General features: G+C 51.5%; 1 protein-coding gene across 1 annotated transcript; it reads right to left on the bottom strand.

The window, feature by feature from the left end:
- Positions 1-1,013: 1,013 nt before the first annotated feature.
- Positions 1,014-16,399, bottom strand: Mef2b (myocyte enhancer factor 2B). Its single transcript, XM_051178219.1, has 9 exons — positions 16,348-16,399; positions 3,585-3,665; positions 3,093-3,296; positions 2,678-2,812; positions 2,153-2,282; positions 1,914-2,047; positions 1,713-1,800; positions 1,507-1,594; positions 1,014-1,380 (listed from the first exon to the last, which is right to left on the bottom strand). Exons 2-9 carry the CDS (start codon positions 3,636-3,638, stop codon positions 1,158-1,160), a joined length of 1,056 nt encoding a protein of 351 aa, XP_051034176.1. The 5' UTR covers positions 3,639-3,665; positions 16,348-16,399; the 3' UTR covers positions 1,014-1,157.
- Between the last annotated feature and the right edge of the window lie 6,644 nt (positions 16,400-23,043).

The raw sequence follows: 23,043 nt of genomic DNA, 5'->3' as shown, positions 1-23,043 counted from the left end.
ACATTAGGTGTCCCCTTTGAGGCCTGAACCCAGGACTGGACTTCTAGGCTGGACTGACTGCCAGGGACCCTCTACCAGAGCTGGATTAATGGGGTGTGCAGGACACATGCTTGCTGCCAGGGTGCTGGAGGCTGAACTCTAGAGTCACAGGACCCATGACCATCATCATGCCCTCTGAGCCATCTCTTCAGCCCAGGTCACATGTGCAGGAGGAGGGTGCAGCCCCGGAGCTCTGCCTTCCCAACTTCTACTTTCTCCCCCTTAATTGTTTTTACATATTTTATGACTGTCTACTTGTGGGATGGTGCCAACCCAACACTGCCAAAGAAGCCAGAGAGAATGGGGGAAGGGGGCGAGTCGTGTGTCTTGCTTTGCCACTGTCCATCTTCTGCTACTAAGCCCCAGCAATCCTGTCTCCATCTTGCTGGAACCCAGACCAACCACATCGGGTCTTTTTTATTCGGGTGCTGAAGATTCGAACTCAGAGCCTAGTACTTACACAGCAGGCTCTCATACCGCTGAACCTTTTCCATCCCTCTCCCCATTTATATATTTTTTCGTTCATCTTGTGAGTGCCTTGTGAATATGTGTGGGTGCCAATGAACAACTTGCAGGCAGTTGGTTCTTTCCTTCCACCAATAGAACTAAGGTCGAAAAGATTGGCAGTAAGTGTCTTTACCTCCTGAGCCATTTTGGGGAGGCCTCCTGCTTACTTTTTAAGCATGCTAGCCTAGAAATCCTGATTACCACAGGCAATGCACTCTCACCAGCATGTGACGCGCTGTGAATTCATTTCAGACCAGAGCAGCTCAGGCCTTCTGGCATGCCCTTGGTGGTGTCCCCCTGTAGCTCCTTCCCCGGTCACATCCTCACCCTACACCTGGCCTTGCTCCTCTCTGGAAGCTGTTTCTACAACGTGCACCCCAAAAACAGTGTGCATAAAGGAGGCCTTTGGAGAGACTGGGTGTGGATACCTCAGGCTGGGGAGTCTGGGGGTGGGGAGGCTTCCCAGCGCCCTGCCCTGCCCTGCCGAGCAAGGGGCTTTATTGATGCAGCAGCCAGCTGCAGGAAGGAACAGTGCCTCACGGGTGATGGGCTGTGCAGGGAACTCGAGACTGTGGGATCTCTGTGGAGGCTGGAGAGGAGTCTTCTGTATTCTACCGTGGCCAGCTGTCGGGGGTCAAGCGGCGGCACAAGGAAGCCGCGGGCCGCAGTGGCTCCGACAAGGGCCTGGCGAGGAGCAGAGGATAGGGAAAGGACCTGGGGAAGTCGCCAGAGGCCCCAGTGGCGGGAGACAGACGCTCAGATTTGATGCTGATCGGGAGCGTCGGAGGGGATGCCACTCGGCTGGGGGGACCCTCCTCACACAGGCTGCGGGCGCTGCTGGAAGGCAGGAAGATGAGAACTTACTGACCACGGGGTTCTGTGGGTCCCCTCTAAATCTCACAGCCCACCCACAACCCGGTCCAGACAAGTATCCCGACCACCAGGGGGCGCCCAACTCACCCTGGCCGGCCCGCGTCCAAGGCGTCCCTCGTCTGGGGCCAGGGCAAAGACTGTAGGGGGAGCGGAGCGGTGTCTCCGGGGGTGCAATCTGCCAAGAGAGGCTGGCTGAGTGGAGCTCCTGTCAGAACCCCGGCCCTCCCCGTGCCGGGACTCAGGGCTGGGGAGAGGGACCCAACGGGCAGGCAAGTCAGACGGGATGGGCGCACCTGCGGAACCTGTTGGCAGGAAGGCAAAGCTCCCCAGAGCCGGGCCCGGGGCAGTGCTGGAGCCCTGCAGGCCGCTGTACAGGTTCCTCTGCCGGGACAGCAAGGACAGAAAACTGAGGCCGGGGTGTGACCACCTACCTCCTCCTTTCCTCTCTCCCTCCTCTTCTTTCCTTCCTTCTCCACCCCCTCTCTCCCTCTCACCGAGGTGCCCAGTCCCCCTCGGGCCCCAACTAGGCCCGCGGGCAGATCTGTCCTCCGCCCATCAGTCGCCAGGTACAGGGGTGGGGGAGTCTTGCCGGCGAGGTGGCTCGGAGAGAAGATGGGGTGTCCCAGGCCTGGGGGAGGGGAGACCCAGGAAAAGAGGGGCGGTAGTGTCACCAGTAAGACTAGAGCCCGGGATCCTTCACCCTCCCCACCATGCTCATGCCCCTAGCGCTCACCCGGGGGTCGAAAGTGGGGAGGGCGGCTATGGACAGATGGTGCCTCCCCCAGCCCGCTGGGGTCGCAGCCAGGAGGGGTATGTGGGACCCGGTATGACAACTCTGAGACCGACATCGCAGGGGCCACCGGCTGTGAACAGAGATGTGGGAGAATGAGGCGGAGGGGCTGTGTGCCCCAGACGTCTTTGAGGATCGCTCTCCATTCAGGCCTAGACTCAAGGCTGGGGTTGCCAGGTTGCTGGTTCAGGGTCCAGGCCTCTCTCTGCGGATGTCGGATCATCCGAGGAATTGTGGCAGTTAGACTTGTTTGTTGAACTCCTACATGTCTTTCAAAGCCCGGGTCATAACGCACATTCCGCAGGGACTGACTTTTCACCCACCCAGTACCCAGACCGGCTACCACACAGGTGGCTTTCCCGCCTGGCCCTTCATACTACTCTCCGGGTTTCAATCTCAGACTCTGAATTGGAAGTGTGTTTGGGGTCGGAGGAATTCAGGGAAGGAACAAGGAAGCTCTCCTCTTACGTAGAGCAGAGGCAGGGGCGAAGCCGAGCTTCTGTCGCCTCCCAGCGTCCTCAGTAGCTTCTCTCTAGGCCCTTCTGGCCCCTCCTCCACCTCCAGCTCAGGCCCATCCAGGCCCATGCCCCTTCTCTTCAGTGTCTGTGGGAACAGCAGATGACAGGATGGGCCTTGCGGTCTTAGGTCTTACCCGACTCCTGGAACTTGGTTCTGGGGTACCTGAGAGAGGAGACCTTCCCCGGGCCAGTCTGCCTGGAGGGATAAACGATAGGTGTGTTCTGCTCCAAGGGGACCCCAGGGACTACAACCACAATAAATTCTCTGAGGTTGGAGTCCCCAGGTGTTTGAGAAAAGGTTTAGGAGATACCGAGGTCCTGTAGCCCGGCTGGACATTCCAGGGCCTGCAGGTGGCTTCAGGTACCTGCAGAATATCCGCGTTGGTGCGACTCTCATGCGGCTCGCTGTACTCAGTGTATTTGAGCAGCACCCGATCCATGTCGCTGCTCGCATACTGGAAGAGGCGCTGTGCGCTGTTGAAGATGATCAGCGCGATGTCGCAGTCACACAACACACTCAGCTCATAAGCCTTCTTCATCAGCCCGAACTTGCGCTTGGTGAATGTCACCTGCACCACAGAGGCAAGACAGGGTGTGGAGGGATAGGGGCATTAAAGGAGGGTGTCCCTAAGGGACTGCAGAGTGAGCTGCTTTCTGGCTTCTCTGCTTCAGTTTCCATATGAATCTGGAAAACCTCTCTGCGTGTTTGCAACTCCACCCAAGTGTCCAGTTCTTTTCTGAGAACACTGGGCCCCAGAAGCATAACCCATGCTTTCTGTCTCAGACTCCCCAAAGTGGCCTTGGTCTGGCTGTGCCCCTGCCACTTCTCCCAGTGGCAATGGGACCCGGGAACTCACCTGCCTGTTCCTTTGGTCTAGAATGCGGGAGATCTGGATTTTTTTCCTCCCCATTGTGCCTGGTTGTTCTGAGTGACTATTCTGTGAGAGAGATGAGTGAATGGAACACAGCCAACAGTACCCAGCTTCTGTCTTTCCCACTTGAAGTCCCTAAACCACAAAGAGGAGAGATGACAAGAAGTAAGGCAGGGCACTTAACCCAGATAGCCCCTACTGGGCATCAGCTGGATATGCTACATGCTCAATAAATGTAGTTACAACTTGGAAATCCATGCACCTCCACAACCCTGCACCCAGGAAGCCTAAGCAGGAGGAAGCTGGGTTCCAGGCCAACCTCAGCTTCACCTGGGAGATGGAGGAGTCCTGGATACACCACATACTCAAATGGAAAGGTCACCAGGATGTGCTTTGAGCAGTGGGCACAGATATGGAGGCTACTCACCGTCTACTGTGTGTTTTCCTCTGTGTGTGTGAGTGTGTGTGTAGGTACAGCCATGAGCATGAGTGAAGGCAGACTCTGTCCACCACATTGACCCTGCAGATGGAAGGCACTTGGGTAGGCAGCAGGTGTCTGCCAGCTGAGCTACCACAGCCACCTTCCTTCTTTAAATTTGTTTGTTGAGACAGGATCTCTCCATGTAGCCCTGGCTGTTCTGGAACTTGCAATGTAGGCCAGGCTGGCCCCAAACTCACAGAGACTCCCCCTACTTCTAACTTCAGAGCACTAGGTTTAAAGGTGTGTGCCACCATACCCAGCTCTTTTCTTTAAGTTAGTGAACTTTGCATAAAACTCGTTATTTTGAAGTACATGATTAAATGACATTTAGTGTGTTTTCCTATACTGTGCAATCATTACCTTAGTTTAATTCCAGAACATTCTATGATCATCAAGGCAGCAGTGTAGCTTCTGCTCCCTTCCCCCTATTCCTTCTGCTTCCTGGCTCTGTGGGATTCCCACATCTCCACACATAGGGTCACACACCATCTGGGCCTGGGGGCTGCCCACATTTTCCATTTTCATTGTGGAACCTGGAGGGAGCGTGTTCTGGGACATGGTTTTGCTAAGTAGTCCAGGCTGCCCCAGAACTCAAAATCCCTGTCTCAGCCTGCAGGGTGCCTGTAGAACAGGTGTGGTCACTATATCCCCCTCAGGAAAAGTGCGTGGCTGTGTTTTTTTCTGCAGAGGCTTGAGGAAAAGTCCCCTGGCAGACCTGGGGACTCCACCAAAGGGTCCACATGGGGACTTGGGAAGCCCTGGCCCCCATGATAGAGACCCTGGGTCTCCCAGGCTTCCAGGGGTTCTAGATAAGTCTGGGTTATGGTGAGAACTTATCTCAAATAAAGAAAACAAGACAGTTTCTAAGCTGGGTGTGGATGGCCAGCCCTCGGGGGTTGAGGCAGGAGCATTGCTGGAGTCTAGGAGTCTCAAAAGCAGGAGGCTCGATAGAAGGCTCAGCTGTGAAAAGCTTGCTGTGTGAATGTGAGGACCTGAGTTCCATCCCCAGCATCACTGGAGAAGACCACAGGTCTGTGGCCCTTGAACTTACTGGAAGGCAGAGGCGGGCAGATGCCAGCTGCAGTCCACCAGTCTGGCCAAAGGAACAAGCTCTGGGGTTAGTGCAGACAATGTCTCAAGGGTATAAAGTGGCTTCTAGGGAGAAGGTCCCAGGGGTAAGAGCTCTGGCTTCACAAGAGTGAGAAATGAGTTTGAATCTCAGACTCATGTGAGTTCTGGGTGCTTAGAATGGGGGCACAGGAGGAGCACTGTGGGTGGGGCTTGGTAGCCATGAGCCTAGATCCAGGTTCAGCTAGAGACCCTGTCTAAAGAGAATAATGTGGGAAGTGATAGAGCGGGACACCCAGTGTCCTCTGCACAACTGCACACACACAGATACACACACACTCAGAACACAGATAGATATACTCACACAGACATGCTTACACACACAAGCACAGAAAGCAATCGACCATGATATTCCGCATCAGCCTCTAGTTTCCAGACGCACACAAAGAGGAAAGAGAAGAGAGCTGGGGGTCCCCACAGGCCTAGGGTGCTACAACCTGCATACACGTCTGGACTCCCAGAGATCCAGACCAGCAGAGAGACTGGAGGGTAGGCCTGGAACGTGTGACTTAGAGACACCGAAGTAACTGGCCATTCTCAGGTAATCTGAGGTTTTTTTGTTTTGTTTTTCTTTTTTAATTTTTTAGGAGACAGGGTCTTTGTAGCCCAGGCTGGCCTCAAACACATTCAAACTGTGTAGCAAAAGTATGCCACTGTTTTGGGGATCAGGTAGCTCTATAGCCCTTTCATAATACAAAGTTATCTGTTGCCCACAGGGAGGATGAGACAGACACTGGGGCCCTTACCCCCTTGGGGACAGTCCCATCTACAACTCTGAAACCATACAACCTCTCTTGCCTCAGGGTCACATGGGCCTGAATTTATCTTCTAGTAGGGATTCGCCTCCCTCAGTCCCCACATTCTGTCCTGAGAGTTGGTGGGTGACAGGTGCCCAGGCACACCAAGCATGTCCAGTGCCACCCTGGGAAGGTAATGAGCTCCTAAGAACATGAGACTGGAGGCTGGAGGTTCTTCACACCTGTGATCCTAGCACTTGGGAGGCTGAGGTAGCAGGATTTCTGAGAGTTCTGGGCCAGCCTGGGCTACAGCGTGAGTTGCTGCCTCAATGAAACAAAGACAAGTGAGGTATTGTGTTTTTGGGCTGGGATTGCTCCCGTGGGTGATACTAGCCCTCCAAAGGCTGAGGCAAGGAATGTCTTTAGCTTTGGAGCTCCCAGCCAGTCAGACCTACATGACCAACATAGAGGAACTCTGTCTTAAAACAAACAAACAAAAAACCCCAGATATGGTGGCACATACCTATCATCTCAGCACTAAGCCTCCATTGAGGCAGAGGATTAGGAGTTCAAGGCCAGGCTCAGCCAAATAGTGAATCTGAAGCTAGCCTGGGCTCCCATAAAAAGAAAAAGTAAGGGTCCATTGAGCTAGCCATGGCTACTCCCTAGTCCCTAATCCAAGTGCCCTGGCTATGGCTCCCATCTTCCTAGGAGTCCTGCATATCTACCAGTGTGGAATACTTTAGTTGGCATAGGTGAGATGCTGTAGGCAAGCCTCCACCTTCTCTGAGCTGGGTTGGGTCTTCCAGTCAAGTCCAAGAAGCAGATCCAGGAACAGCAGGACCTACTCTAGCTTTTCTTGCTAAATTTAACCCCCTCGCTAATTTTACCCTTACCTGGAGTTGGGCCTTTCCCAGGGCTGGAATAGTGGTCAGAACCCAGGCAGGTCCCTGGAGGCTGAAGGAGGGCACTGGACCGGAGGTTTACCAAGATGACTCTGGAAATGTCCCCCCACCCCCTGGGTCCTGTGAGAACTAGGCCAGGCTTCTACCGAGACACGAGGTCTTAGAAAATCTGAGGGCAGCTCCCTCCACCCTTGAGATGTGAGGCAGGGATAATGGTGAGGGGGGACTGCAGGGAGGGGTACAGAAGAAAGGGGCTTTTTTATTTTCATTTCTTAAGACAGGGTCTCACAGCCCAGGCTGGCCTCAAATTCACAGAGACCTGCTTGCCCTGCCTCCTCAGTGCTTGGATTAAAGGCATGTGCTGCCACACCCAGCTATTCTGGGTCTGCTATTCTGTAGCTGAGGATGCCCTTGAATCCTTTGTCTTCCTGCCTCCATTTCCTTGAGTGTTTTGTGTGCTGCTAGGGTTGGAACCCAAGTGTTTACCCAGGTTCTGGGAATTGAACCTGAGTCCTCTAGAATTGCTCTTAACTGAAAAATCTCTTCAACCCCCTAATTTAAATTTTTAAATGTATATTAGTAATTTGGGTTTTAGTGTCAGACGGTGTCACATGCTGACCTTGAACTCACATACAGGTATCCACCTGCCTCTGTCTTCCCAGAGTGGAATTAAAGGCATATGCCACCACCCCTGGTCTGTGCATCAGTACATTTGTCTTCATGTATGTATTCAAAGCACATATGTGCCTGGTACCCTCTGGAGGCAGAGATGGGTGTGGGGTTTCCTTGCATGGCTGTTACAGATGATTGTGAAAGCCAAGTGAGTGCTGGGAATCAAATCAGAGCCTCTGCTAGAGCAGCCAGGGCTTTTAATGTTTGTGCTCTCTCTCCAGCCTCTAAATTTCAAAAGTTACTTATTTTGTGGGGACATGCCTGTCACAGAATGTGGGAGCTCAGAGGACAGCTTGTAGCAGTCAAGTCTCTCCACCACGTGGATCCCAGGGGTTGGACTGAGATCATCAGGATGATGACAAGCATTTTTACCCACTGAATTATCTCTCCAACCCCAATATTAATTGATTAATTAATTCTTTAGTTTTAAGACAAGGTCTCATTTTGTAGCCCTGGCTGGCCTGAAAAAAAAAATTTGCTATGTAGATCAGAATAGCCTGCAATTCAAAGAGATCAGCCTGCCTTTGTCTCCCCAGTGCTGGGGTTAAGGGCACAACTACCATCTCTGCTATTTATTAATTTTTATTTTTTATTTTTTGAGAAAAGGTCCAAGTTGGCTGATCCTCCTGCCTCGGGCTTCAAATGCTGGGATGACATTCAAACTCTCATGGGAAGCAGGAGGCTAGGTATGAGGGCCCAAGGGCTGGAGTTGAAATTCCAGCACCATGTAAAGAATCAAGCCTACACCTTATCTCCCATCTTCCCTGGGGAGGTGGGGGTAAGGCTTACTGCCCTGTAAGGCAGGCTGAATTGATGAGCTCCAGGTTTAGTGAAAGACCTTGTCTCAAATAAGGTGGCACATGCCTTTAATACCAGCACTTGGGAAGCAGTAGCAGGTGGATCTCTAAGTTTGAGAGTGAGTTCCAAGGACAGCCAGGGCTACAGAAAGAAACCCCGTCTCTGAAAAAAAGGAAATGTATGTAGAGTGAGGGAGGGAGGTACCCCATGTTGACCTCTGACCTTCAAACAACACACAAGAAAGAGACTGAGTCCCCAACCCCAGCTTCCCTGCACACTTCCTCTTAGACTTCCCCATTCGACACCCTGCCCAGAAATACATGAGAGAATGCAAATCTCCATTCACTCAGCACGGGCTGGAGACCTGTGTGGCCCAGGTGTGAAGGACCAAGAGGAGTGTGCGGAGGCGGCCACCCCGGCTGGGCAGATCTATTTGTGATCTATTTGTATTTCCATGCAAATTGCCCAGCCACAGACTGACCCCAAAGTCTCTGCTCCAGATGTTGGCATGATCGGAATGTGGGGAGGTGGGGCAGCCCGTTATGAACATGTCCGTTATGAGCATATGGGGAAGAAGCTGAGAACTGGGGAGATGACTTCACACTCAAGTACCTCCTGGTGATGTCTGGCCAGGAAGAAGCTCTTCAGCTGGGCGAGGGATGCACACTGTGTCACCCTAGCACTGACAAGATAGAGTGCAGATGATCAGGAGGCCAAGGTCATCCAAGGCTACATAGGCACTTGTAGGCCAGCCTGGGCTACATTAGACCCTGCCTCAAAGATAAACAAATAATCAATTAATTGATATGAAAAAATAAACTGAAATGCCTGTACTGGCTCATGGCCATCACAGGGACTATGTCCCTCCAGGGCAGAGTGGTATGACAGGGAGAGGTGGGGCCTGGGGGAAATAGCACTGTGCAGTTGTTTGGAGTAGGACTGATGGGGACACCAGGGGCTGGTATATGGTGACACACATGACCTGGGTGGGCCAAGAGCCATAGTCTCAGATCTGACCACTAAGGGGGTGTTGCTGGGGAAATTACAGAGTCTATAACATGCAGGAGGTGAGGCAGGAGGATTGCATTCAGTAGAGCCAGTGCGAAGATCCTGAGGAGGGAAAGCAAGGGGGTACACAGTTGCTGTCCCTGCAGAGTCAGGAGGACACAGTGGCCCAGTGGATGAGAGCATCCAGTGCTGAACCTGAGCAGCTGAGGGTGGACCATGGGATCCACACAGTGCAAGGACTCACTCATGGAGACTGTCCTCTGAGCTCCACACACTGGTTGTTGCATACACACACACACACACACACACACACACATATAAATTAATGATTGTTATTTTTTTTGTTTTAAAGGCAGGGTCTCACTATGTAGCCCTGACTCTTCTGGAACTCATTACATGAACCAGGCTGACCTGAACTCAGAGGTCCACCTTCCTCTACCTCCTTCATGCTGGGATTGAAGGGCTGTGACACCATACCTGGCTACGGAAGTCATTTTTAAAAAAGACATATTTATCTATTGTGTATACAGGGTTCTGCCTGCAGACCAGAAGTGGGTACTAGATGGTTGTGAGCCACCATGTGGCTGCTGGGAATTGAACTCAAACCCTCTAGAAGAGCACCTCTGAGCCATCTCTCCAGCCCCCTATAATTTTTTTTTAATTAAAATAAAATAAAAACATGGCCACAAACACACACAACCTTCTGTCAGATGGGATTTGTGGTTGGAAAGTCAATCAAAAAACTCTCCTGAAGGTCTTACAAATCACAAACTATCACCTCCCTAGCTTGGTGAAGCCTCTGGGTCCCTAGGTGATGGAAATGAGGATGACTAGGAAGGATCCCACCTTCCAGGAATCTTTAAAATGAAGCCTCTCTCAGTCCCCACCCCGCAAATAAAAACAGGTTAGAAACACCGTCTCCTCTCACCGGAGGGCTTTCGATTTGTCTTTCCTTCCCAGAAGCCAAATTTGGACCTCGGGATGTTGTGTGCCAGGCCACGTCCAGCCTCCCACTTGTTCGCCCCGCAATGGGCCAGAGGGCTGCACAGGGCCTCACAGCCCAGCACCAGCAGAGAAAGCAGAAGTGAGTGAGAGGCAGGTGGGAGCCAGGCCCACGGGACAAGCGGCCTCACGCAACCTGGGCTGCGGTTTCATCACCTGCTCCCAGGACTCCTCATTACGAGGACAGGAAGCGCCCCCTGGAAAACCGGGACCCCTCCCCGCCCTCTCCTGGGGGCCGAGCCGCAGAGAGCGACCCCAGCTGCCCTTCTCCCCTCAGCTGCAGCCAGCGACACGCCCCTCCGCACTGGGCGGGGCCTAAAAGTCAGGGGGTGGGGACTCGCCCACCCCGGCTCTGGGAGGAGCACCTGCCTGTCGGAACAGGTGTGTGTGACCAGCACACCACCTCCCACCCCCACCCCCGCCCCCGCAGTAGCCGCAGCTTCATTACCAAAATAGGGTCAATCTGAGCCTCCCGAGGGTGCCTGGTTGTCTAGTTCTTTCAGATGACTTTGAAGTCACCTCTCCTCAGCTTCTGGGCAGGGGACAGACCAGTATAAGGGCCCCAAGTAGTCCCATGCTGAGTGCTGGGCCGCTGGGGGAGCTGGAGAAACACATGTTCATGAGATGGGCAGAATGGGAAGAGACCTCACTCTCACTTGGAGAATACCTCAGACCATGGGCATATAACAATGGAACCCCCAAATACTCCTGATCCCTGCCCACAGTCTTCAAAGGGTGCTGCCTAGTGTGACACCCGTTATCCTGGAGCTCAGGAGGTGAGGCAGGAGGATTACTTTCAGTTTGAAGCCAATTTGGCTAAATAGTGAGTTTCTGGGTAGCCTGGGCTACAGTGAAATACCATCTCACAAAACAAAAACACAGAGATATCCCTAAATCCACACAGCTCTCTAAACATTAACTCCAACGTGAGACTTGCTATGGAACATCCAAGAAGTGTCAATCCTCACATGCATCCACCCTCCACCATCCAGACTGCCGCACACCGAGCCAGTCCCCTCAGACACACAGGGGGACCCCTAAACACTCACATATCCTCCATCAATAGCTGTCACCACCCCTCACATGCAGACCTCTAAGCCCATGCTGGTCCCCATGACATGCATGCACCCCTAGATACAGGTGGTCCTGTCCCTGTGGGGCTCCAGCTCTGCTCCAGCTTCTTTGCTGAGATGGGTACTTAGCATTTAGCATGAGGTGCTAAGAGATCTGAGGGGGTGGGAGAAATATCATTTTCAGAATTCTAGGGAGCATCGCCCCTCCAGGGTCCCTGTGTCCATGGTTCCTCTGGTCTCTGAGGCTCAGCTGGAAACCTCTAGTCTGCTCGAGGAGAGGGCACAGATGGTGAACTCAGTGGGTTCTGGAGCCATGGTGGCCACTAGCTGGATGTCCAGAGCTGGGTCAAGGGCTAACAAATGCTATTCCAAGTTGCTTTTTCCTTTTGGACTGTTGACATGCAGGGTGTGGTATGTGCTAGGCAAGTCCCATGCTGCTGGTCCCATTCCTTGTCCTCAGTCTTCTTTGAAGGACCTCATAGCACACAACACAAACCTGAGACCATAGATGGCCTGTGGTCAACATGAGACCCTGTTCTGCAAGAAATTTTCATCCAGTTTGAGTGTTTTCCCAGCATGCATGAAGCCTGAATTTCATCCCTCTAACCCCAGGGAAGCAGGCATCGTGGTACACACCTGTAATCCCAGCACTAAGAAGTTCAAAGACATCAACTACACAATGAGTTCAAGGCCAGCCTGATCTACATAGTGAATCCAGGCCAGCCAAGGCTACAAAGTAAGACCCTGTCTCAAAACAACAGCAACAACAACAAAAATGAAAAATTGAAAAAAAAAAACCCTACACAAAATAAACAGAGAGAGACACAAGAGGTGTTGGAGGAGAGAGGTGGCTGAGGAGAAGGTTCACTAGGGAAGGTGTTTACTTATGTGGGCCTGAGTTTGATCCCCAGACCCCACACACCAGCCAGGCCAATCCTGAGGACTTGATGGTTAGGTTAGGCAGCCTTGCCAAATGGGAAGTTCCAGGTTCAGGGAGAGACTGTGTCAAAAGGCAAGCAGGCACCCATAGGTGTGATCATCCACCTGATAAGGCCACTGCTCTGAGCCTGATCCTGCTTCCCTATGGCAGGAGCACTCTAGGCCCTCAGATATGTCCCTCGAGCCTCCACAGTGGCTGTAGAGACAGCTCAAGATTTCCTTCTTTGGTCCACAGAAAGGTCTTCCCTCAGGGAATTGGTCCCCAGAGGCCCAGGCCTCCCTGCTTGGGAAATTAATACATCCATCAGCACTGGGTAGAAGGGACTCAAAAGCCCCAAGACTTTCTAGCTGGAAACCTGATATGAGGTGTGGGGACATCCTGTGTCCTGCTCTGTATGGCTAGAATTGTCAGGGACATCCAGGGGAGGAGTGGATAAACAATGGTTCCCCTTTGGCCGTCAATAACAGATACATAACTGTCTCTGAGAGGTCTGTGTGGAAGGAATGGAAATAACAGCTTGGTCTGGTGGCTTGCTCCTGTCATCCAGCAATTTGAGGATGGCCTGGGCTGCCTAAGAGCCTATCTAAAAACGAAAGAAAAATGGGAGACAGAGGCAAGTGACTGTGAGAGTGGCTTTGACAGAGGGTCCAGGAAAGCCATCTGAGGAGGGGCCTTGAGGACAGGCGGATGCCATCCAGGTAAGGACAAAGGTCCTGAAGAGGGAGGCTGATACTGAAGCCTGCTCCTCACTAGGACACCTGGGTGCCTTGCCATGTGCCCTGGGGGAAAGCCCATTCTGTCAGGCTTGGACAGGTGAATGAGGGTTGCAGACAATGAAGAGCAGAGAGCAGAGCACTATGGGATGGGTTAGGTTGATTCAGAGTTCTTGGACTTTAGTGGCTGTGGTGGGAAGAAGGATTTTGGGGCAGGAACCCTGGATGGCACACAACACAAAGCCTAAACCACCAGGGTATCGGGTTGGGAAAGATAAGACAAACTTGAGTCCGCAGCTGAGTCCACACCAGGTCTTAACCACCACTTTTGCCTCCTTCTCATCTCTCACCTTGACCTGGAGTCAACTAAGATCTAAAAGAGGGTGAGTCAGAGGTGAGTGGCCTCTTCCCCACCCTTCTTCTTAGAAACAGTTTACAAGCCGGGCATTGGTGGTGCACAACTTTAATCCCAGCACTTAGGCAGCAGAGGCAGGCAGATCTTTGTGAGTTCGAGGCCAGCCTGGTCTATAGAGCTAGTTCCAGGACAGGCTCCAAAGCAATACAGAGAAACCCTGTCTTGAAAAACAAAAACAAAACAAACAAACAAACAAAACAACAACAAAAAACAGCTTACAATATCTATTGATTGAGCACCTAACATTTACCCAAGCCACTGACACAGGACCCACCTCACACAAACAGCCCAGCTACTGAGAGACAAGGGTCCTCCTAATCAGAGGAAGTGGGCTTCCCCAGGGCTGGATGGCAAGACTCCCAGATTCCCAATTAAGAACAGGCTTGGGTTGAAGCATCAGGTGGCCACACTCCAAACTGGAAAGTGGGCTTGCTATTGTCATCCTGAAACCAAAATCCAGGTCTCAGGACAGATACACATGTTCCTGGCAAAGCCGGGTATGGTGGTATATACCTGTCATCCTAGCTCTGAAATGCAGAAAGATCGAGAGTTTAAGGTCATCCTTAACTAAGCACCAACTTTGAGGCCAGCCTGAGAAACAGGAAGATTGTCTCAAACAAACAAAACAACAAGCCAGGAAGCCAGCCAGGCATTGGTGGCCAATGCCTTTAATTCCAACACTCAGGAGGCAGAAACTGGTAGATTTCTGTGAGCTTGAAGCCAGCCTGGTCTACAGAGTGAGTTCCAGGACAGGCAGGACTGCACAGACAAACCCTGTCTCAGAAAACCAACAAAACCAAACCAAACCCCAAAAAGCCAAGTTTGGGTTTAACTTGCCTTGCTGTGGTCAAATAGGTAGACAGAGCTCAGAGAAGAGCAGCTCCTTACAAGGGTGGGTGACAAAGGCTAGGTCCCCCTGCTATAACTTCTGTTCTCTCAAGGGCCTGGGGATGGCCTTGTGCCCCATCTTTCTCCAGGGGCTTTGAGTGTCCCCACCTGGCCTTAGGATCCTCTCCTCTGAAATCCAGCACCATAAGGTGCCTGGTGTGCACCTGTCACTGAGGAGGTGGGAGCAGAAACATCAGGGGTTCAAGGCTGGCCTGGGCAGGCCATACCATGGCTCAAAGGACAAATTCTTGTGATGAAGAGATACTCTGCAGTTCAGAGTGTTTGCTGCTCTAGCAGAGGGACCAAATTTGGTTCCCAGCACCCACAGCAAGTGGCTCACTCCAGCTTCTGGGGACCCAATCCAGCTGTTCAGAGATATCCTCTCCCTGCCCTATACATAGTAATTAAAAAAGTATAAAAGTAAACCCTTAAAACAACAAAAAGAGAGGAATCCAAACCAGCTTTCAGATGGCCCCCAGCCTTAGGTGTCCCCAAATTCTGTCCCCTTCAGGACAGGTTTTGTTCATCTCTTCAGGGATGTGGGTGAGAGAGCCAGTCTGGAGGGAGCAAGTCCACCTTTTCAGAAGCCCTGCAACCTTCGCAAGCAAACCAATAACACTGATCCTTCTAAATTGAAGTGGGTGCCCTATCCCCATCTCCAATACCTGGGATTGATCTTGCACACGTTCCTGGGTGATCTCAGATCCTCACTGGTGGATTTTAGTCAAGTGTTCTCCCTAGCCCCTGTTCATTGGGGCTCTTTTGAACCTGGGTTTGTTTATATCAACAGTCAGAGTTCCTGACCCCAGTCCCATAGGGTCACAGTCCTCAACTTTCCCAGTAAGGACTCCCAGGCAGGTGGAGGGCCTGTCTGACCTGTCTGCACCTAAGGCTAGGGATGGGGTCACCTAGGGCTAGGGCTAGGAATGGAGACTGAGAAACAGGGAACTGTCTCAGAGGTCTGTGAGTTGTTCCTAATGCAGTTTCCAAGGAAGACACAGGCATGGGTCAGGGGGTGACCCCTTCATCTTGTTTTCTGCGCCCATGTACACTTCTGAAGGAAAAGATGGGCAATGGATGTGTACACCATAGGTCCTGCCGCAGACCTCACCTTCTGTGCCTTTGAGTCCAAGCCTTTACTGCTGCAGCAGCTCTAATCTGTGTTCCCGCCCGGCCTCAGCTCAGAGATAACTCCATCACAGAACCAACCTGAACCAAACTTCAAATACAGCCTCATGTAGGGACACCTCTATGACCTCACATTTTGGAAACTGAAGTAGGAGGACTGATGATAGCTCGAGGCTAGCCTGGGCTACCTCAACCTCTCAATCCCCCTCTACCCAAAACAAAGAAAGTCACAAACACAGCCATCAGTGGGGACACATGTGTGACCGTGGCTCTTGGGAGACCAAAGATGGATTGCAATGACTTCTAGGTCAGCCTGAGATACGGGGTGTTTGTTTGTTTTTTGCCAAGGTCTCACTATATAGCTTTGTCTGGTTTAGGGATTACTATGTAGACCAAGCTGGCCTGGAAAGGTCTGCCTGTTTCTGCCTTACTGGGATTAAATCATGCACCACCAAGCATGGCTACATAGACTTCTAGACCAACCTGGGCTATCGAATGAGTTAATCTCCTAAACACTCAAAGAAATCCTCAAAACAATGGAGTGTGGTCACACTTGAGATTCCAGCATTTGAACACCCAAGGAAGGAAGGTTTCAGGCTGGCCTGAGCTACATTGTGAATTCCAGACTAGCCTGGACTGTAGAGTAAGACCCTGTTTCAAACTCCCTCTCCCTCCAACGCTTGTGATCCCAGCACTCTGGAGACTGAGGCTGGCCCTGGCTAATAATTTTCAGACTAGCTTGGACTAGACCACCGAGACCCTCCTCAACAAACACTCCTGAAGCCCAGGCCCCCTACCCCCTTAGGCAACGCATTCACACACCGCCTTCTGCATCCACCCGCGCTCAGAGTCGTGCACACCTGGGCAGTCCCGGGGTCCGTCCTGCCGCAGACCTCACCTTCTGTGCCTGCGAGTTCAAGCGTGTACTGCTGCAGCAGCTCTGATCTGTGTTCCCGCCCGGCCTCAGACACCTTCCCGCGCAGCCCCGCCCCCGAGAGGTGATTGGATGGAGGTGGGACTCATTTGCATAAAGGCAGATGTTTAGGCGTGTCCTGTCTCCCAAGCCCTCAGAACTCAGTCCAGAGATGAAGTTGGGATCTAAAGTCAGAAAGAATAGGAAAACAGGGCTTGGAGGTGCATGCCTAATATCCCAGTATTCGGGAGGCTAAGGCAGGAGGATTGAAGTCTACAGAGAGTTCCAGGACACCTAGGGCTTTATAGAGAATCCCTGTCTGGAATTAAAACAAACAAACAAAAAACCCCCCAAAAAATCAGAAACAAACAAACAAAAAAACAACAAAAGAAAGAGGAGGTTGGAGAGAAAACTCAGTGGTTGAAAGCAGTTAGTGCTCAATTCCCAGCAACCACATGGCAGCTCACAACTGCTGGCAAAACACAAATGCACATAAAATAAAAATAAAAAAATAATTAAAAATAAAGAAAATGAGGTCGGGGCCCAGTCAAAACCAGTAAACATAATGCAGAGTTGACTCTCCAGTGCTTGAAGGGCGGAAGGGAGGAGTTCCAGTTGTTGTCTGATGTCCCTAGGCCATGGCACACACCCTGCTCCCTACATTCATACAAAAGTAAATATGAGTTTTAAAAATTCAGGCAAGGCTGCATGCAAACAACTGGGTTTCTCCTTGAGGATTCAGTGCTCCTGGACCTCAATGCCACCCTGACATTAATTCGGACATATTACACCTTAATAGGGGTGAAGTAGAGCTACCAGCTGGTTTGGTGACAGCCTGTCCTGCCAGCTACTGCAGCTGGCTGGAATATGATAAGTGTTTGGCCAGTGTGGGATACATACACAGAAATCAAGGACATCCTGGGCAATTCGGAGGATCTACCTCTAAATAAAGAAATAAGTTGGCCTGGGATGGGGTGGGGTGGGGGGCTCAAGTCTGTTACCCCAGGTACTCAGGAGTCTGAGACAGGAGGATGGTGGGTATGGCCAACCTGGATGACTTAACACCCTAGCTCAAAATGAATCTATAAATAAATAAGAGATGAGAATGTGGTAGAGTTCCTGCCTAACATGCAGAAAGTTACCTTTCATTTCCAACCCTGAAAGGAAAAATGCTAATGCAACATTAGGATTAAGGAGAGGCAAGAGGGTTGCTTCAAGTTCCAGAGCAGTCTAGGCTGCTGATTGAGACTGTCCAATATATAAATAAAAGAATTCTTAGAGCCTGATTCTGCTGGCAAACTAGACCAAATCAGCCTTTAATGTTGGCTCAGAGCCTTCTGAAACTGGAACCACTTCTTGGGGGGCTGGGATCCCCAGTGTAGTCCTACCCAGCTGTGCCTCCTGCCAGTATCCTCATATACTTCACTGGGCCCTGCTGACCTTACTCTTTGGTCCTACACCACCATGCCCATCTCAACTCACCTCTGGCTTTGCAGAGGGAAGGTCACAGTGTGGGGCCTTCTAGGACTCCCACCCACCGTCATCATCATCCTGCACAAGGTCAGGGCCAGAAGAAGATCCAAGCCAGGAGCACTTGAGGTGAACATCAAAGGGAAAAGAATTACAGGATCAGAGGTCAGAGGCAAAGCTGGCTGTGGAGAGCCCCCTATATGAAGAATCCCCACTTCCTTCAGCTCTTAGGAGGAAGGGCTGCACCATGGGGGCAATGAGAGGTCAGACCAGAATTGTGGAGGAGGGCAATACCAGTAGGATGAGGGAGTGCTTCCTGGAAACTGGGACATTTGCAGTGGGTTTTCCAGTATGAGGAGTTTGGGGTGTGGAGCAGGAGCACAGCTGACTGGGTGGCCTCTGCCTTCTTCCTCACCTGTGTAATTGGAACCCTGTAGTTTTAGCACAACTCTGCCTACCCCTCAACAGTGTTTCACTCTTGTAACCCAGACTCAGGACATTTCCCTTGCCTCATCCCCTGAGCATTTGGATGATAGCAGTAAACCACTTCCCACAGCTAAAAACTTTCTCTTCAGACTCAAAATTCTAAAGGTTCATGCTGTGCTTAAAGTGGGTCCCCGGCCCTCTCCCGGTTGCTCACTCCACACCCACAGGTGTTCCCAGGACACACCAAGATCCGGGCCCAGCCTGGGGGCTTCTGTCTGGGCTCTGAGACAAGAACATGGCTCTAGTCACAGGAGCCTGGGGAGCCCCGGCCCCCAAGGGACCCGCTGTTTACCTGGCCACCTCCCCCTGGCTCTGATGCAACCCGCAGGCTCTGGTTACGTGAGGGCGAGGGCGTGAGGGCGGCAGCTGCAGCAGGGCCGCTCAGGGGGCACAACCCGCCCACACAAAGCCATATCCCTACACCCACTGAGGCTTGCCCCGCTGCCCTGGATCCTTTCAAATCCCATACTTTCAATGTCCCTGGAGGGACGGACAGTCAAGTCACCACCTCTGCTATTCAGGTGAGGGGATACATGAGTGGCTGAAGCAAGGGATACGGAGGTCTTAAAACCAAGGCTTTTTGCTTCTTGGGTTTTTTTTTTTTTTTTTTTTTTTTTTTTTTTTTTTTTTGAGACAGGGTTTCTCTGTGTAGCTTTGGAACCTTTCCTGGAACTTGCTCTGTAGACCAGGCTGACCTCGAACTCACAGAGATCCACCTGTGTCTGCATCCTGATGGAGGGCTGGGATTAAGGGCGTACACTGTCACTGCCTGGCTGCTTCTTGGGTTTTTTGTTCTTGCTTCCCTCTCCCCCTCTCTCTCCCTCTTCCTTTTTCTCTCCCTCTCCCTCTGTGTGTGTGTCTTTCTGTCTCTGTGACAATACCCTGTAAGGAGCCAAAATTGGCTTCAAACTACTTATATAATAATAACAACCCTGAGCTTGATGTGGTGACAGATGCTTTTAATCCCAGCACTCGGGAGGCAGAGGCAGGTGAATCTCTGAGTTCTAAGGCTGCCTGGTCTACAGAGGAGTTCCAGGACAGCCAGGGCTACACAGAGACCTTGTGTTGGAAACAAAACAAATAACCGAAAGAGGTAATCCTAAACTTCAGATCCTCCTGCCTCAACTGCTAGGATGTCAGGTATGTGCCAGTCTGCCTGGCTGTTTGAGAAGACCCAGCTCTGCAAGTTTGGTTGACTTCACTGAAGCAGTGCTGTGATGACAGGCATCAAGCAGGGCAGGTCTGGAAGCTTTCCAGGGTCCACTTATCCTGTAGTTAGGAAGCTCCACTCCTTGCAGGACTTGCTGTGTGACTGCTGGTCACTTCGCCTCTGTGTCTCTCTGCTAGTAAAAAGTCACAGGTTCTGGGGGAACCATTTCTGGTGTTCTTCCCATCCTCTCTGTTTGAAAACCTCCTCCCCAACTCCATCTACTCAATGCTGGTGGACCAGATTCTACATCCCCCACTGGGGACCCTTTGGAACCAGGTCCAGCATGCTGACACCAAAGACAGTCTGCACAGTCTCTTCAGGACCTACGGACTCCTGAGACAGTCTGTGAAGAGGAGGGGGACAAAGCCACATCTGTTTGTGAATAGAGAAGGTTTCCAAGATGTTAGGGGCTAAAGACAGGGAAAGCAGGAAAGAAAGACTAACTTCAAGCAGGGAGCAGACAGAAAGCCAAAGAGGCTGCAGAATGGACCGGTTTAAGTGTACACTCTATTCCTGCAGAGGGCTGACTTGAGTTCCCTGAACCAACATGGAGGCTCACAACCAACCTTAACCTAACTCTAGTTCCAGGGGATTTCGGCCTCAGTGGATGAATACCCACTAAACTAAAACTAAAAATAAAGTAAATCTCTAAAAAGTATAAAAAGCCTCATTTGTACTTTACAGTGTAATACTAAAAAGCTAGCACAGCTGGGCCTGACAATGCTGGGCTGTAACCTCAGCACTAAGGAGGTACAGGGTCTTAAGCTCATGGCCAGCCTGGGTTACATAGCAAGAACCTGTCTAAAAGGAAATACATTCAAGATCTGTGAGCTGTTCAGTGGGTAAAGGTGATAGCTGCCCAACCACGTGACCTGAGTTTGATCCCCACAGTGGAAGGGCGCCCTGAGCTGTCCTCCTACCTTCTCCACAACTGTGCTACTAATGTACCCCTCCCCAATAAAATAAATATAAAAGAAGTTTTAAAAGTCAGAAGTTCCCTTTTGGCCCTGACAGACCTGGAGCCTATTCCTCACTCAAGGTCAGCCCCTTCCAGGTCACTCCTAGTCCTGTGGCTTCCTTCTTGGATGCCCCATGGCACAGGAAGGGCACCACCTGTCTCCAAGTGACTGAGTAAGGTGAGGAGACCATGAGCTTTGGTTGGAGCAGTGTGGGGACAGAGGTAAGACTTGCTGAGTGCCCTTGTCCCTTGAAGACTCAACTCACTTTCAAAGGAGCAGGAGCCTTTGCCAGGTTTGGGTAGCCAGGACTATGCACATGGACCAATGTTCTGCTCTTGGAGGGAAGGCAAATTAGATGTAAATTAACCATGTCCCTGGGAGGCCTGGGTAACAGGTACTGAGGTGGGGGATAGACCAGTCTTGCTCTGGAACCTCTGAAAGGTGACAGTTGCCAGGTAAGGGGGCACCCAAGGCTGGGGATGTTAAGGAGCCCCGGAAGCACCTTAGGTGCCCAGAGCACCCACTTGTTTCAGTGGCTAAATCCTGGGGTTACCCTATATATTTACCATTTATATGCATATTTCTATGGAAGCAGGTTTGTTGTTGGGGTTACAAGCTTTGTCCGTATGTCTGGCTTTAATAATGTGGGTTCTGGTGGCTGAACTTGGGTCCTCAGAGTTGTGAGGCAAATTCTTAGGTGACTAAGCTGCCCCTAGGCCCTAACATGTCTGACTGTCACATAGCTGGGTTTGGTGACCGCTCCTGTACATGGCTTACCTGGGGTCTTAGGCAGGCTGTGATATACTGTTCTTGCTCCAACAGCTCCAACTGTGGCAATTGTTTTGGTTGGAGTTTGTGGGTTTTGGTTTTGTTTGGTGTATGTGTGAATCTGGGGATGGAACCCAGGGACAATTGTAGGCCAGACATGCACCCTCCCATCATGACCAGGAGATGGGAGCTAGTGGCCAAGCCAGGGTCTCAGGTCCTGCCCTGGATGGAGGTGGGAGACAATTATCTATTGGCTCCTAAGAAATCAGACAGGGAGATAAACAGCACCAAGTCCTGCAACACACCAAGTCCTGTTAGAGGTAGTGTCAGGGTCTAGTCTTCAGCATGAAAGAACAACTTCTGGATATTAAATACATATTTACCAAGATTTTCCTAGGGTGCTACTGGAACAATGATCCTGGTAATGGCCAGGGTGGGGCAATTATGGCTGAGCCAGGATGCACCAGACATTGGCCACCTTGCTAGCTGTTCAGTTCCTGCTGAGTTCTCAGTGTGGTGTCCAAGGGCCTGCTTCTGCAAGGACTGGAGGATGGAGGTGGGGGCAGGGAACTAAGGGTCAGAAGGTCAGGATCCAATCCTGGCAGCTGCAGGCAGGGCAGCAGTTGGGGCAGGCTGTCTCACCACCAAGCTAGTTTCCTCTTCTAGACTGTTGAGAGTCTTGGGTCTAGACAGGCAGTGAGGGTCTAACCCCATGAAGGCCACTGGTGATCTGAGGAGAGTGGCTTTGGGGGACACAAGGGTAGCAATCCCAGGGCACCACAAGATAAACAGAGCAGGAGACACATGAGTGGTACCCAGTAAGTTCTTGCTACACAAGGAGCTTGAGTAATGCTGACTATACAAGTTAGGTGCCTAATTAATACCCGATGACCTCACCACCCAATCAGTGCTCTCTTAATGTACTGTCCAGGAAGTTGCTGCCTCTGGGTTCTGGGGCTGTGAGCCAGTCTCTTTACACCCCCCTCTCCACAGCAGAGGATGGTCAGTACCAGTGGGGTCCATGGATGAGTCCCTTTGCTTGAGGTAGTGAGGGGACCCCAGACACCCCTGTTCTGTAACACAGGAACAGGCCAAGGCCAGAAGAAGCATCCAACTGTGTAAAGCCTAAAGCAGCATCAGGGGCTGGTCAGTTTATAGTATTGTAAAGGGTTAAGGTTTTGGATGTTTCTCTCTTGTATGGACACAGCTGTCACAATGTATAGCTGTCACTGACCACTTGGCCTCAGCTAGATGAGCCATGTTTACATGAGGGAAAAGCTGAAGACCAGAGAAGTGAGGGTGTAGGCTCAAGGTCACACGCAGCTGAGTAGTTAGGGGCATAGGAGGCAGGCCTCCACCTAAGGAGGAAGAGGAGGCAACAAGAGGCCTGAGCAGGAGACATTCAGAGTGGAACCCTCCAAGACAATCCCCCAAGTGACTATCCCAGAAGGGCAGCCAGGAAACCCAACAGTTAATACAGCAGGTCCCTGCAGGGACACAATGAAATGGCTTAGTTCAGCAGAGTGGCAACCTCTGCACTGACCTGGGTGGGGAAGCTGGTGACCCTGAGAGTCTTCTGGGGTCAGGGTCAGGCCACAGGAATGGACAGTTTCTCCTGGCTGGAACAAAACATTTGGAATGTATGAGACTGACACCACAGGTCAGCAGACAACTCAGTTGATATGGTTAGTGGCTGGAGTCACACCCTGATCCCCCTGAGTTCTTGATCTACTCTAAGGGTGGGTTAGCA

This window comes from Phodopus roborovskii, unplaced genomic scaffold (assembly GCF_943737965.1).
Source record: "Phodopus roborovskii unplaced genomic scaffold, PHOROB, whole genome shotgun sequence".
Taxonomy (NCBI): domain Eukaryota; kingdom Metazoa; phylum Chordata; class Mammalia; order Rodentia; family Cricetidae; genus Phodopus; species Phodopus roborovskii.
Note: the sequence above shows the minus strand (reverse complement) of the source record. Positions and strands in the feature narration are given on the sequence as shown.

What these genes read in the sequence shown, in the direction of transcription:
- Mef2b (XM_051178219.1), bottom strand. Translation starts at nt 3,638, where the DNA reads ATGGGGAGGAAAAAAATCCAGATCTCCCGCATTCTAGACCAAAGGAAC. An exon ending in CGCCCCTGCCTCTGCTCTAC is followed by an intron (nt 2,283 to 2,677) that starts GTAAGAGGAGAG and finishes CTCTGTTCACAG; the next exon opens with CCGGTGGCCCCTGCGATGTC. An exon ending in CCTGCCAACAGGTTCCGCAG is followed by an intron (nt 1,595 to 1,712) that starts GTGCGCCCATCC and finishes CTCTCTTGGCAG; the next exon opens with ATTGCACCCCCGGAGACACC.